Source organism: Pollachius pollachius (genome assembly GCF_949987615.1).
Source record: "Pollachius pollachius genome assembly, chromosome: 2".
NCBI lineage: Eukaryota > Metazoa > Chordata > Actinopteri > Gadiformes > Gadidae > Pollachius > Pollachius pollachius.
In genome coordinates this window covers 27,327,704-27,342,757 of record NC_136935.1, presented here as the reverse complement: position 1 = coordinate 27,342,757, position 15,054 = coordinate 27,327,704, and the positions used below count along the sequence as shown (strand labels likewise).

General features: G+C 41.9%; 1 protein-coding gene across 2 annotated transcripts; it reads left to right on the top strand.

The window, feature by feature from the left end:
- The first annotated feature begins 61 nt into the window (after positions 1 to 61).
- On the top strand, positions 62 to 14,706 carry LOC307071932 (N-acetyllactosaminide beta-1,3-N-acetylglucosaminyltransferase 2-like). Of its 2 annotated transcripts, XM_079731063.1 has the most exons (3): positions 76 to 186; positions 327 to 465; positions 12,766 to 14,706. In XM_079731063.1, exon 3 carries the CDS (start codon positions 12,784 to 12,786, stop codon positions 13,999 to 14,001), a length of 1,218 nt encoding a protein of 405 aa, XP_079587189.1. In that variant the 5' UTR covers positions 76 to 186; positions 327 to 465; positions 12,766 to 12,783; the 3' UTR covers positions 14,002 to 14,706. The 2 variants fall into 2 exon arrangements, with proteins under 2 accessions (XP_079587190.1, XP_079587189.1); XM_079731064.1 differs by lacking the exon at positions 327 to 465 and having other exon boundaries at positions 62 to 186.
- Positions 14,707 to 15,054: the final 348 nt, after the last annotated feature.

Below are 15,054 nucleotides of genomic sequence, written 5' to 3'. Positions count from 1 at the left end.
ATTACCTCTGTGCTCGGGATTCTGATCGTCGGAAGTTATTTTGTGAAAATTAAAAACAAGACGAGTGGTGATATGGCGTCTAAACCCTAAACTCCACCCGGTCTCCAGAAGTTTGCGTGATCATTGAGTGCGCACCTCGGACCTCGCTGGATCATCGAGACCCGGTGCGCCCGGTCTGTTCTCCAGGTAAGCTGCCCCTGTTGCTTTACTCTTATTAGGTACTTCGGTATAGGTTTGGATTATAGACAGCATAAACATAGTTTTGAAACAAAAACAAACGTGGCAAGGTCGGATACATTGAACATAAACTGAATCCACGCAATTAGGCTCCTGGATGTGACTACAGCCAGAGCCGGGCGCGGGGTCCGCTTCCTTCATACTGCGCTCTGGAGGCAGGTGCGCTCCGCTGCAGCCAGTGGGCTGTCGGTGGGTCTGCCTAAATGAGGCTGGACTGGCCGTCCTCTGGTAGGTGAAACTAATGGCGAATCTTTTGAACACGGCTGGTTATGTGACGGTGCCATAATGAAAGCATTTCAATGGGAATGTAAGCGATATGAGTTGTCAAACTTCCATAACAAGGAAAGCTTAATATACCATTTATTACCTCTATTACCTTGTTTTCCCCAGCCTGCCGTCAGCGCTCCTGGTGTCTGTAGGTCCTGTGAGTTGTTACATGCACTCATCGTTTGATCGCTCCAGGTCATCTGCCAAAAGGGGTCATGCAAACCCAAAGCTCTCTTTCCCTCACCTTTTATTAATAGAAAATCGGCTGCAGGTGCACATACCAGGTGTTGTGGTTTACTTTCTTGCACAAAGCTAGGCAGGTGTGGCACTGTGAGCACTGTTGCCTGACAGCTTGGTTCATAACACCGGGGAGTTTGTATGTTCTCCCGTGTTCATGTGGGTTTTCATCCGGTTGCTCTGTTTTCCTCCCACACCAAAATACATCCGTGTTGGGTCAATACTCCGAGGCTGGAGACCTGGAGTTGGTCCCCAGGCACTGCACTGTGGCTGCCCACTGCTGCTAGTGATGGTTAAATTCTCCCAGTACTTCTAGTGATGGTTAAAGTCTCCCAGTGCTGCTAGTGATGGTTTAAGTCTCCTAGTGCTGCTATTGATGGTTAAAGTCTCCCAGTGCTGCTAGTGGTGGGTAAAGTCTCCCAGTGCTGCTAGTGGTGGTATAAAGTCTCCTACTGCTACCAGTGATGGTTATAGTCTCCTAGTGATGGTTAAAGTCTCCCACTGCTGCTAGTGATGGTTAAAGTCTCCAAGTGATGCTTAAATGCTCCTAATGATGGTAGTGATGGTTCAATGATCTTAGTGCTGCTAGTGATGGTTAAATGCTGCTAATTTAGCGAGTGATGATTGCATTCTGCTAGGGATGGTTAAATGCTCCTAGTGCTGATAGTGATGGCTAAATGCTCTTAGTGATGGTAGTGATGGTTAAATGCAGATATCTTATTTGGTGTATAGAATTTGTACGACAAATAAAGAATATTCTTCTTCTAACATTTACATTTACATTTACATTTAGGGCATTTAGCAGACGCTTTTATCCAAAGCGACTTACAAGAAGTGCATTTGTTACAATAAGTACATTTGTCATAAGAAGTGAAACAATATATCGCTGTCGGTACAGTAAAGATGTTCATAGAACCAAGTGCAAGTATTACAATCGCTAGGCTAACCCATTCCCCGTGTAAAACAACGATAGCAGCTACTGTAGACGCTACACAATTAAGTACCTTGAATAAGTGCAATGTGCAAGTGCCAGGACGTACAACATTCAATGGTGGCTGTGCATTGGTTTCTATGCAGAGTCGAGGTGAACTCTGAACAGGTGAGTTTTGAGTCTTTTGCGAAAGCTGGTGAGCGACTCTGCGATCCTGACATCGGTAGGGAGCTCGTTCCACCACTGAGGTCCCAAAACAGAGAAAAGTTGTGACTTCGCTGATCGACCTTTGCTTGCTCTTAGCGATGGCGGTACCAGACGTCCAGCTGAGGTAGTTGAGCGGAGGGATCGAGCTGGGGTGTGTGGCTTTACTAATGCTTGGAGGTAGGCAGGGGCAGTTCCATCGACTGCCTTGTATGCCAGTACCATCATCTTGAATCTGATGTGAGCTATTACAGGGAGCCAGTGGAGGTCTCGGAAGAGGGGGGTTACATGTGAGAACTTTGGTAGGTTGAACACGAGGCGCGCTGCCGCATTCTGGATGTGCTACAAAGGGTTTAATCGCAGAGGCAGGGAGTCCAGCCAGGAGCGAGTTGCAGTAGTCGAGGCGGGAGATGACCAGTGATTGGACTAGAAGCTGAGCTGCTTCCCTTGTGAGGAAGGGCCAGATCCTGCGGATGTTGTAAAGTGCAAATCTGCAGGATCAGGCCACCGCAGTGATGTTTGCGGTGCAGCATAACTGATTGTCCAACACTACACCAAGGTTTTTGGCAGTTGGAGAAGGAGATACAGTGATGTTCTCAACAGTGACCAGTAAGTCCATGTGTGGGCAATCTTTCCCTGGTATTAGGAGGAGCTCAGTCTTGTTGAGGTCTTGTCTAACCATAGCAGCTCTGGGAACAGCAGACCCCTTCTCTCCTCATCAGTGTTAATATATCGGTCACTCATTCTAACACTGCTAGGGTGCCTGCATGTTTCTATGTCTGGCTTTTACCTCATTGCTAACGCAGGATGTATAAGCTGTACTGCTTTGAATATGAATGCATACCTCGGGTACCCTGGAAATCCAGAGTTCTTGCGATAGTATCATTTTGAATTTGCTCAGCGAGTCACTCTGGGAATGAGTAATATACCCATTCCGAAGGAGGGGTTCAAGATGGCGGAGTGAGAGACAGCACTTTTGCAGGCTCAGGGTTCTTGTTCTTTATTCAGTCCTTGAACCGTGATTAAACAGTGTAAAAACCCTCTGCTAAACAGCTATTTAACTTCATGTCTGATACAGTGACAAAAATAGAAAACAGTTGAGCTTTTTCTTTGTGTGACTTTTCTTTGTTCGAGAGGCAAACTTGACCATTAGCATGTCCGATCACGACTACAGCTTGATTGCTCTCCACGAGGCATGTGACGATATCGACATCGATGAAGAAGTATGTGCAAATGCAATTGCTTCAAAAGAATACAAACTGAACAAACAACACACGCCAATAAAAGAGCCGAATCCCAAGAAACAGAGAGGCCAAAGCGGAATTGAAGAGGGAAACACTAATGCTGCAATTTTACATGCCGTGCAAGTTCTGACCAGGAAAATGGACGAACAGACTGAACTTTTGAAGAGTTTCGACAGACGTATTGAAGCTAACATAACGACAGCCAAAGAAAACAGAGAGGAAATCTGAGTGCTACAGAAAAAGATCAACATCCTTCACAGAGAAAATAATCTGTTGAAAGAAGCTCATGCAGAGCAAACCCGTTGGACGAAGATGGAACCTGAGGATGATTGGTCTCACAGAGAAGGATGGAGAGGACACGAGAGAAATCGTCCTCGGCATACTTACTAGAGTTGTCCCTATGTGGAGCGGCTGCGAGACACCGAAGACAGCGTTCACCGGCTGGGAAGAAAAGGTGACGCCGCTACCTCCAACAACACACCGAGAGCCATCATCGTCCAGTTCGGAATGAGAGTGGGGCGGGATGACGTCTTGAAGAAGTCGAAAGATGCGAGAGTGTGCAAAGACATGCACATACGCTTCAAAGAGGACTTCTCAAAAGAAGACCAGGAGGCTCGTAATGAAGCTGTGGCCATTGGTTCAGGAAGCCAGGAAGAGAGGTAAAAGAGCATTCCTGAAGGAAGGATACGTGCTCAACGATAACCGAAGAGTGAACCCTGAGTAAACACAAGCTTTTTCTATCATAAATGGCTGGCAGAACTCCAACCTACACTCAGGTTTGACTGAAGCACTTTGTTTTTTAACATTCGGTTATAGTTCCGATGTTTAAGTATTAGCCTACCCGCCCTTTGTTCGTTAATGATTATATTGTAGATTCCAGGATAAATAAACAATGTTATGATTAGAACATACGGTTAATGTGACGTTGTTACAGCCAATATCCTTCTTCTTGCACGCCACTGTTTGGCTGAGACTGATTGCTTCTTTTTGTTTTTTGAAAAGATGTTCATAATAAGGTTCATATGTTTATGTTGTACTGGTTTCTATAACTGGTCATGTTTTCTGTTTTTTGACACGACAGTTTACTATTAGTAAGTTTATAAAAGTTTAAAACCGGAGAAATACGATAGTATGAGTAATAATAGGTCAATGTTGTTCTCATATTAGACCTTTGCTACAATAGCTGTTTATCGTAAGGTCTTTTTCTTTCCCTTCAGGAGCAAAGGGCTAGTTGTGTTTTTTTGCAAGAAACCCATTCTGTCGAGACTGACACAAAATTCTGAAAATTGCAATGGGGAGATTCTATTTTCTTCAGTCATGGAACATCACATTCGGCTGGAGTTATGATTATGTTAAACAGATTCCCTAGGAGGATTATTGACCACAAAGGTGACCCCAATAGTTATTGGTTGATGGTTTCAGCAGAAATTAAAGGAATCAACCACATTTTATTATGTGTATATGGTTACAACAGGAAAATACAGAACAAAAATCTATCCTCATCTCTAAACAGGTGTATAGAGGAATGGAAAATGCTTTATTCAACAGACAGAGTAATAATTGGGGGGGATTTCAACCTGGTCCCTGATATTTGGTTAGGTCACCTTCAACGAGACAGTGCCATGCATTTGACGAAACAATATTTGAACTGATGGCAAAGGCCAATCTAGTAGATTACTGGAGAATGAAAAACCCAACTAGAAAACAATTTACATGGTTCAATGCATCTAACAATGGTCAACGCTCAAGGCTGGATTACTGGTTAATCTCAAGCAACCTGATAAATGATGTTTCTAAATGTGAAATCTTAGTATCACCTTTAACTGACCATTGTGCAATTACACTGTCTTTTCAGTTGCATCGTGGTGAGTCAAATCTTATTCCCATATGGAAGTTTAATAATAGTCTTCTGGAAAATACTGACTTTTGCAAAGAGGTAAAAATTTGGGTTTAGAAATTTCTGAAATTAAACTGTCACCTTTGAGCAAATGGAAGTGGTTTAACTTTAAAACTAAAGAGTCTGCCATTAAAACAAGTAAGCATATTTCTAAAATCAAAAAGCAAAAACAACTTTCACTAATAATAAGGAAATTATTAGTGAAATAAACAAACCCTGTCAAATAGTGGATTTATCTGTAGCAGAACATGTCAAATTAAATACCCTTCAAACAGAACTAGATAATTTGTATTTGGAAAAAGCAAAAGGAGCTTATATATGCTCAAGAGTTCGCTGGTTGGAAGAAGGCGAAAAGAATTCTTCCTATTTCTTTAATTTGGAAAAACAACGACAAACCAAGAAGAATATTCAGAATTTAAATATTAATGGTGTTGACAGTCTAGATCAAATTAGTGAGGAAATAAGAGTTTTCTATAGCAATTTATACAAATCAAAATTTTCAAAGGAACTGTCTTTTATTTTTTGGGAAAATTAAGGAATGTGTCAAAACGAAGGATAAGGATTTCAAGCAGTTGATGGAGGATAAACTCAGAATTGAAGAATTGGATGGTGCAATAAGGCGGATGTCTAAGGGGAAGTCACCAGGACTGGACGGATTAGCCGTTGAGTTGTACATATTTATTTGGAAAGAAATCAGAATACTACTGTATAATACCTTAACAAATTGTATTTCGACAGGGCACTTGTCTCCTACTATGAAACACTACTATTACTGCTACTATGGACTTATTACACTAATTCCGAAGCCCAACAAGGATAAGATTTTACTGGATAATTGGAGGCCGATAACCTTATTATGTAATGATTATAAATTGTTGGCACACGTGTATTCAAACCAATTGGATGACGGTTTGCCAAAATTAATTGATGAATGCCAATCAGCTTTTGTCAAGGGTAGAAGTATTCATAACCATACCAGGTTGATACTTGATATGTTAGATTCTAAGGACTTCATTAATACGGATGGCTATGTGCTATTTCTAGATTTTTACAAGGCCTTTGATTGTGTTGAACATCCTTTTTTGTTGGAATCATTACACTTTCTGGGCTTCGGGGAAAATTTTCGGAATGTTATTAAGATGTTTTATACTGATATAAACAGTTCTGTTTCCCTGAACCTGAACTGAAGTACTGCGAGGCACCCGACAGGGATGCCCTATTTCCCCAAAGCTTTTTATATTGGCAACCCAACTGCACAGTTGGGTTGTTCTTTTCAATCATACCACGGAAATAGCAGGTATTACTTTTTTCAATAAGGAAATTAAAATAAGTCAATTTGCAGATGATACATCCATATTTTTAAAAGATAAATCAATGGTAGATAAATCCCTAAATACAATTTTTTTTTTTCAAAAGCTTCAGGACTCTCACTTAATATAAAAAAAAAAGTGAACTTCTCCCCATTCATGCAAGTGACGACTCAGTCATTGCTTCAATTAGAGTTGAATCTGAGGTAAAATACTTAGGAATAACATTATCTAAAATCCTTATTAGAAGAGAAGACGTTAATGTCTCAAATCGTATAACAGATGTGAAAAAATCCCTCAGTCACTGGCTAACAAGAGACCTTACAATTTTTGGAAGGATAATATTATCTAAAGCAGAAGGTATCTCTAAATTAATCTATCCTTGTCATTCCTTGTTTGTTTCTAATAACAATATTAAAAAGCCAATTCAGTTATTTTCCAGTTCATATGGAGAAACAAAACCCATTATATTAAAAGATCTCAGTTGGTTAGAGAATATGAGAAGGGTGGTGTTAAAGCTCTTGACTTTGAAGCATTGGTCGGTACATTTAGGATAAATTGGATTAAAACGTACTTGACTCAGCCAAATTCAATGTGGTTTCATGTTCCAAGATCTTTGTTTAACAAATTGGGTGGTTCAGACTTTCTTTTAAAATGCGATTTTGAGGTGGGCAAAATTCCCATTTAGCGATCTAATTTCCGGAGACAAATTCTCTTATTCTGGAAGATGATGTTTACCCATAATTTTTCTCCCCACAGCTCAACTCTATGGAATAATAGTCATTCTAATTAATAGAAAATCGATATTTAAAAATGATTGGTTTGAGAGAGGCATTATGTTTCTAACTGATTTATTGGATTGTAATGGTAACATTCTGGATTATCATACTTTTATACTTAAATATAACTTCCCTTGTTGTCAGCGAGAATTCAAAAGGTTTTGTAAAGCAATTCCATTACCTATGATTGTTCTGATTAAAAATATCTTATTGTACTCAAATGTTAAGGTAGTATTACCAAGTTTAGTTATCGGAAAATAAAATTTGTCTGATAGGAATTTTAACAACAAGTTAATTGGCATTGTTTTAAAATGTAGGTCATATCATGACTATCACAGAGAGGCACTTATCAAGGTCCCAGATTCAGCAGTCTTATCTATTACACATAAAGCATTTTACACATTTATTAAATGGCCTGTCTCTCCTAAAGTAAAAGAAACTCATTTTAAGATTATTAATAATGTTTATCCAACAGCCGCATTTATTCATAAAAGGTTTAGTTTTGAAGTTGACCCGTGTAATTTTTGTGGTAAGTGTGAAGAAACTTTAAAACATATGTTTTTTTTATGCCCCTTGTCCCAAGCTTTTTGGTCTGACATAAGAAATTGGCTATTACTAAAAGTACATGACATTCCAACCTTGATATCTCTCATGTTTTCTTTTTTATGGATAATTTGAATGCATCTGTGTCTGACATGATTAATATTATTTTACTTTTGGGTAAATATTATCTTCATTGCTGCAAGTGGAGGAATAGTAAACCCTCCTTTAACTGGTTTTTAAATGATTTTAGGCTGTTTTTCTTGTCCTTAAAAAAAATACACTCTAGCAGGATTGCAAAAGAGATTAATGTCGATTTTTCAGTCATTCAGTCATTTTGGGACCTTGACGTCCCTGCTCCATATGTTAAAACTTGGTTGTCTTGTAATTTTTGTTGATCTATATGATTATTTATTTGAAATTTGTCTTGCTGTGGATCCCCCTAGGCCTTCATAATTTTGTTTTTCTTTTAGTATTTGTATTTGTATCGGATTGTTTATCCCCTACGAGAAGTTGTATTGTATAATTATTGTTTTGTCTTTAAATGTTCAATAAAATAAATAAATAAATAAAGTAATATACCCATTCCCTAGCTAAACAGATGACGACAGCGCTGCTACAGAATCAGTCAGTAAACATTGCAAGATTGCTACGGGTGAACACCAGTTGTTTGAAACGGCTTTGGCCTCTGCAATAAAATAATTTGACTTGGCTTTTCCTCTGAAAGAGGAACAGAAGACAGCGCCCAAAGCTTTCCTTTTGCAAGAAGGACTTTTTTGCTGTTTCACCAAAGGATACGGCAATAGTCTGATCTATCGGTTAGCTCCGTTGGTAACTTAGTGTATGGGGCTCTGGATACGTAAACCCTTGTATTCTTCTGATTGGTCGTAGTGTTATCCAATTGCGTGCAGCGATATTTTCAAATACATGCTTGGTGCCGCCCCTAGAGTTGGGCCATTTTCCTTACTCGTTGCTAGACCCTACAGCTTTCTAGATGTGGGTCTGGATTTCCAGTATTTTTTAATTTTAAATTGCTGCAATAAATTATGTTGTTGTTGACTTCTAACATGTCTCTATCTTTGCTGTTTAAATCTAACAGTAGACTATGAGTAATATATCGGCGGTAACCACTGTTTTTGGTTGCGAAATTGCTCAAGCTGGGCATTCCGTGGTATTGGATGTGTTTTAATAAAACGCATCCAATACACGGAATGTCCGCTGGTGACGCTACTGAGGCTAGAGTAGGCTAACGATGCTCTTAGCATCCTACGAGTTCCCCTGGAGTCCTCGTTAGCTACGAGCGTTTTCACAACGTTCGTTACCAACAATGCTTTCGGGAAACGGTGTGAAAACTGTACAATGCTCTTACGACGCACTTCACGATCCACTTAGGCTAACGATGCTTTCGGGAAACTGGGCCCAGGTCCGCTGACGCTAGGCACGCATTCGGGTAGCAAGTAGCCTATTGGATAAGCCACGCACCAGGCAGAAATGACACAAGGCCATATACAGAAAGCCAGGGCTGGCTTAAAGAAGTGAAATGAACAAAGTTAAATGGCTTACCGTCAGAGTTGCAGGCAACGAGGAGCTCTGCTGCTGCTGAAACGTCTGATACTGTGTCCTTCCATTCGCTTGTGCATTTGCGTGTCAAGGCTAAGCAATTTTCGTAAAAACATTTTTTGTTGATAACTGTCTATGATATAGGCGGACAAACTGTCTACCATATTATTTTCGATTCAAACCAGGATTCTACACGCTGCAGCTCAACGTTATGTTGAATCAAATGTTACAAGTTTACTCAGCAACCAATGAGCATTGAACAAGACTAACCTGCAATGCGTGCACAACCAAAATGCTGCAATATCAAAAAAATATTCACCACCGGAACTTCTGAAGGCCCATGCAAGTGAACGGAGCATTCAACAGCATTGAGAAGAGCCGTGTAATAAATAACGATAGACACATTCATTATTCGATATTCTACGTGACTCTTGACTATTCGACGATCGTTGCCCATCCCTCCCTTCTAAGAGGACTAAGTCTGAAGTATGGGCATATTTTGGGTATTTAAAAATACCGCGATAATACCGAAAACCGGGATAATTTTGGTCACAATAACCGTGAGGTTAAATTTTTATACCGTTACATCCCTACTCTCAACACAAAAAAAACCAAGGAAGTAATTGTGGATTTCCGTAAGACCGGACAACTGAGCCACTCCCCGCTCCTCATTGGGAATGAGATGTTGGAGAGGGCCTCTAGTTTTAAGGTTTTAGGTGTGACTGTGTCGGAGGACCTGTCATGGGGGAGAAACATCGCCTCTGCCACAGCGAAGGCCCAACAACGCCTCTACTTCCTCAGGAAGCTGAGATGGTCGAGACTGCCCCAGAGACTCATGGTCAACTTCTACCACTGTGCAGTGGAGAGTGTGCTGACCTATGGGTTACTGGTGTGGTTTTCCGGCTGCACCAGCGCAGAGAAGGAGGCAATACATAGAGTGGTGAGAGCCACAGGGAAGATCATTGGGGTCATCTTTCAAGACATCGCGACTATGTACACCTCCTGCTGCATGCGCCAAGTGAAAAACATCCTCCAGGACCATCTACAACCAGCACATCACCTTTTTCAACCAATGCCCTCTGGAAGAAGATATAGGTCCATCAGGGCCAAAACTAGCAGGCTAGCCAACAGTCTATACCCCCATGCAGTCAGGCTGCTAAATGGACAGTCTGCCCTCCCACTCTCCATTGGACACCCCTCTGTGACATAATTGCTTCCCATACACCTCCATAACTATGACCTGGACTTTGCATTGCTGCAAAACACTCAACAACCCCAACCCCAGCAGATGTATCTTTCTATGTATTTATTGCACTAAGCACTTCACTGGTTATGGGGAGTCTATGGGGTATTTATGAGTAGTTATTATGTGTAAAGTACCGGGTGATTGATTAATTGATTCATGGACATTAAATTATGTATAAATGTATGAATTGGTGGAAAACTAAAACTACATGCCTGTCTGTGTTTTGCTCCAACAACATTTCGTTGTTATTTTGTAACAATGACAAATAAAACTGAACTGAACTGAACTGAACTGAACTTGTTTTCAATACGGCAGAAAAAGTCATTAAGCCGCTCAGGCAGGGAGGTGTCACAGTCAAGAACGTGATGTTTTGTCTTGTAGTCAGTGATCGCCTATAGGCCTTGCCATACACCCTTAATGTTGTGATCTTGGAGTTTGTTTTTCAAGATTGACTCTGTAGTTGGCTTTAGCTGTATGAAATGCCTTCCGGAGTTTGTATTTGAGAAGTATGTATTGCTCTTTGTCCCCACATTTGAAAGCGTAATTTTGCTCCTTACACAGGCGCTTAACTCCCTTGTTGAACCAAGACTTGTTGTTACTGTAGATGGTAACAGTCTTGGAGGGGATGCACACAGACTTGCAGAAACAGATGTAGGACGTTACGCAGTCAGTGAAATTGTCTATATCGTCCTGATTCTCAGTCAGTGATGTCAAAACAGTCGTGTAACATATCTATAGGCCCAGGAGAGCTCTTCTTGACCCACTTAGTCATTGGCTTAGATGTCTTAAGTCAAAAACAAAAAATATGGTGTTGTGGTCAGACTCACCGATTGGGGCTCTGATTAGAGCCTGATACGCCTCCGGTATGGAGGAGTAGCACTGGTCTAATGTTTTGTCCAGCCTGGTGGGGATGTGAATCTGAGGCTTGTATCTGGGGAGAGCTTTCTGCATGGAGACGTGGTTGAAGTGACCGAGCACCAGGACGGTCGAGTCTGGGTTGGAGTTTTCCACAGTGTGAACGTGGTCGGCTAGTTGTTGAGTGGCTGAGGCTGCCCCTGTGTTCGGTGGGATGTAGACCGCACACAGGATGATGGAGGAGATTTCCCTTGGCGAGTAGAAGTGGATGCACTTCACTGTGAGATTCACAGTGCTCCAGCCGAGCTAGTGCTCCACCTCTCTTGCTCCTCTTCCTCGGCTGGTGTTTTGGTAATCCTCGAGAGAAATTAGGTGGTAAATCCAGAACAAGAGAATGTGAGACTGGCAGGTTGTCCTGTATGTGAATGAGTTCAGCTCTGTCATACTGAATAAGCCCATTGCATGATTACAGAAGTACACAAAACAGTATATAAACAAAACAAACAAAGAGCAACACCGAGTTGCCATAGTACGGCACCATCTTATGATTACCAGTTTATGATTAATGATAAACTGGTCTCCTGTTATGGCCTGTTACCTGACTATAGGTCAGATAACAACTCGCAAAGCACATGACCTTTTGTAAGAAAGGCTTTTGATTGCTTACTGTGTGTTATTTTTGGATTAGAAATTCTTTCTGTTTAAACTATCATTGTCTTTCCTATCTTGAGTTGATTTTTTTTTCAGATAGAACATTATTTCCTAAAAATCCCCTCCCTCATTTACCATTGACTGTGATTGGTCTGAATTCCACCCAGAATGTTCTTAATTCTAAATGGTCTCATACAGAGACAGGCACAGTCAACTCGAAACAGATATTCTCACATTGAATTTCACTCACTTTTAGCTAACGGATGTCGTGGCCATTCTTATCAGATGACACTCAAATAATAGCTGTTCAGGCACCTTTAATTCCTAATTTTACATTCTGACAGAAACCCAGAGAAAAACGAACAATTAGTAATGTAATACTGTTAGGGTCAAGAATCAACACAATGACCCAGATTGAGGCTACTAAATTGATGTCATGCATGGAGCATAATTATAATCACATGATGGCTTGGTGTCTCCGCTGAAGGGGGAGTGGAGAAGGAGGGGCGGTGTGGATAGAGATATGTGCTGCCTGTTCCTGGAGGACTAGCATGTAAACGACTTGTATGCAGACCAGCTCTGTCACCGAAGAGGGACACGAAGTCGCTCACTGACCTGTTTCGACCAGTTTATTACTGTTTCCTTCCTTTTTTCTCTCAGTGTTGCTATGTTCCCTAACATCCCGTTGTATCCTGGATTTGTTGTACGTCTGCTAGCCTTAAATAGTTGAATCCATTCTGTCTCTGATGCTGAAATGTGTAATTTAGCAGAGCGTTTTTTGTTGATTTGTGTACTTTGTTTTATCCATAGGCCCAAAGACAAAGAACAATGGCCGTCGGTCACCGGAGAACCAGGGTTCTCAGTTGCACAATGATGTTCATCTTCATCGGTTTGCTGGTGGTTGTGGCGACGATGATGGGCCAGCACAAGCAAAGCATCCACAAACTGAACGTACCGTTAAGGTTTTGGCGTAGGTGGAAATGGAGTGAATCCTTCTGGAACAGGGAGCAGCAGCACCTGGATCTCCTCTACAACCCCATCCTGAACGTGGCGCCCACCAGGGATGACTCCCTGGTGGCCCGGACACCCTGGTGGCTTAATAACCCCCAGGCCCTAAAACCCTGTGAGCCAGACCACCGGGTCCCCCGACAAGTAGGGGACTACAACACCCTGCCCCAGCGTTTCCAGGACTTCCTTTTGTACATGCGCTGCAGAGCCTACCCCATTCTCATCAATCAACCACACCTCTGTGACGACAGACCTTTCCTCCTCTTGGCCATCAAGTCGCTAGCACCTCACTTTGACCGCCGACAGGCCATCCGGCAGTCCTGGGGGCGGGCGGGTAACTTGGCCAATCGGACGGTGGTAACCGTGTTCCTCCTTGGCACCGCCTCCTCGGTGGACCACTTCCCTGACCTATCGGGGATGCTGAGCCATGAGGCGGAGCGGAACAGAGATCTACTCCAATGGGATTACAGGGACTCCTTTTTCAACCTCACGCTCAAGGACACTCACTTCCTGGAGTGGTTCAGTCAACACTGTTCCAACGCCCCCTACATCCTGAAGGGGGATGACGACGTCTTCGTCAACACCCGGCAAATCATCCAATACCTGGAACATCTGCCAGAGGGGATGACAAAAGACCTCTTTGTTGGTGACGTCATCCAGAACGCCAGCCCCCACCGGGATCACAGGCTCAAGTACTTCATCCCCGAGAGTGTGTTTGTGGGCGACTATCCCCCCTACGCAGGCGGAGGAGGGTATCTGTACTCAGGGCCTTTGGCGCTGCGTCTTTACAAAGTCTCCCAGCAGGTGGCGCTCTTCCCGATCGACGATGTTTTTACTGGGATGTGTTTGAAGAAGATGGGACTGGTGCCAGAGAAACACAAGGGCTTCAAAACCTTTGATGTGGACAAGAAGTACCGGGAGAACCCGTGTGTGTACAAGAACCTGATCCTGGTTCACAGTCGGACCCCACAGGAGATGGTCAAGATCTGGTCCTGGCTCGCCGACCCCAGAATAGACTGCCAGAACTCCACGAGGTGAACAAGGCCACCGGATAACAACCGTCCATTCTAACATAGTCATCCAAACCTGCAGGTTCAAAGTGGAAGAAGAGATGGGTTGTAGAGAAAGGCCTTAACGTGTTCAGGGGTGCTAATTCCTTGGACAATAATGATAAAAGATAATATTGGAATCATTTTATTTGTTACCAAGCCTTTACGACTGTGTTATGTTATTATCTGTCTCTTTTATGGAAATATTTGCCGATATCTGACCTAGGCTGAAGGAGCTATGGAATTAGTTAGACAATGACATTAGACATTTAAAGTGCCAGCACCAAACCAGACCTACAAATAGGAGGAATGTCTGCATGCATTACCACTAAATGTAGAATGGGTCAAAGGGAAAGTCGGAGTGGATTACTGGATCTACTAAAAAACAGAACAGTTCATCAACTTTCAAACCTGAACCATGTTTCCCGAAACAAAGAAGAATTAGTAACTAGAAACACGGTATCTTCCTCTTCAATTTTTTCAGTGTAAACGCATCTTAAATATACCTCTCCAATGAATTGTAAACGATTAAATGTACAGTATTTCTCTTTTCAGGAGAGCATGACAAACCCAGGGTATCAATAGTTCAATAGTGCTCTGACATCATATCAAATATGTCAATGGCGATTATAAATGTATTCTAGATATCAAAATTACTTGATTTTGATACATTGTCAATGTCATTATTATGATTTAATGAGTTAATTTGATGGAATGTGTATGAGTTTGTATATCAATAAGAGCTTCATTTTAGGTATAGTAATAAAGGGATTCAAGTTTGTTCAAATTTCGTGTGTGTGCGTGTGTGTGTGTGTGTGTGTGTGTGTGTGTTTGTGTGTGTGTGTGTGTGTGGGAGGGAGGCTTGGTGTGTGTGTGTCTGTCTCGGTATTCCTGCTATTCAACACTAGCACAACCCGGTGGTACAACAGAAGAATGCAGGTTGGCTGTGTTGGCGATGACATGACTTAGGATCGTACACCACTCGTAAAAGCATACATTATAGTTTGTATTCTGTGTGAGATATCGCTCTGCATTATATAAG

Coding starts and splice junctions, on each gene's coding strand:
- LOC307071932 (XM_079731064.1), top strand. CDS start 12,784: ATGGCCGTCGGTCACCGGAGAACCAGGGTTCTCAGTTGCACAATGATG.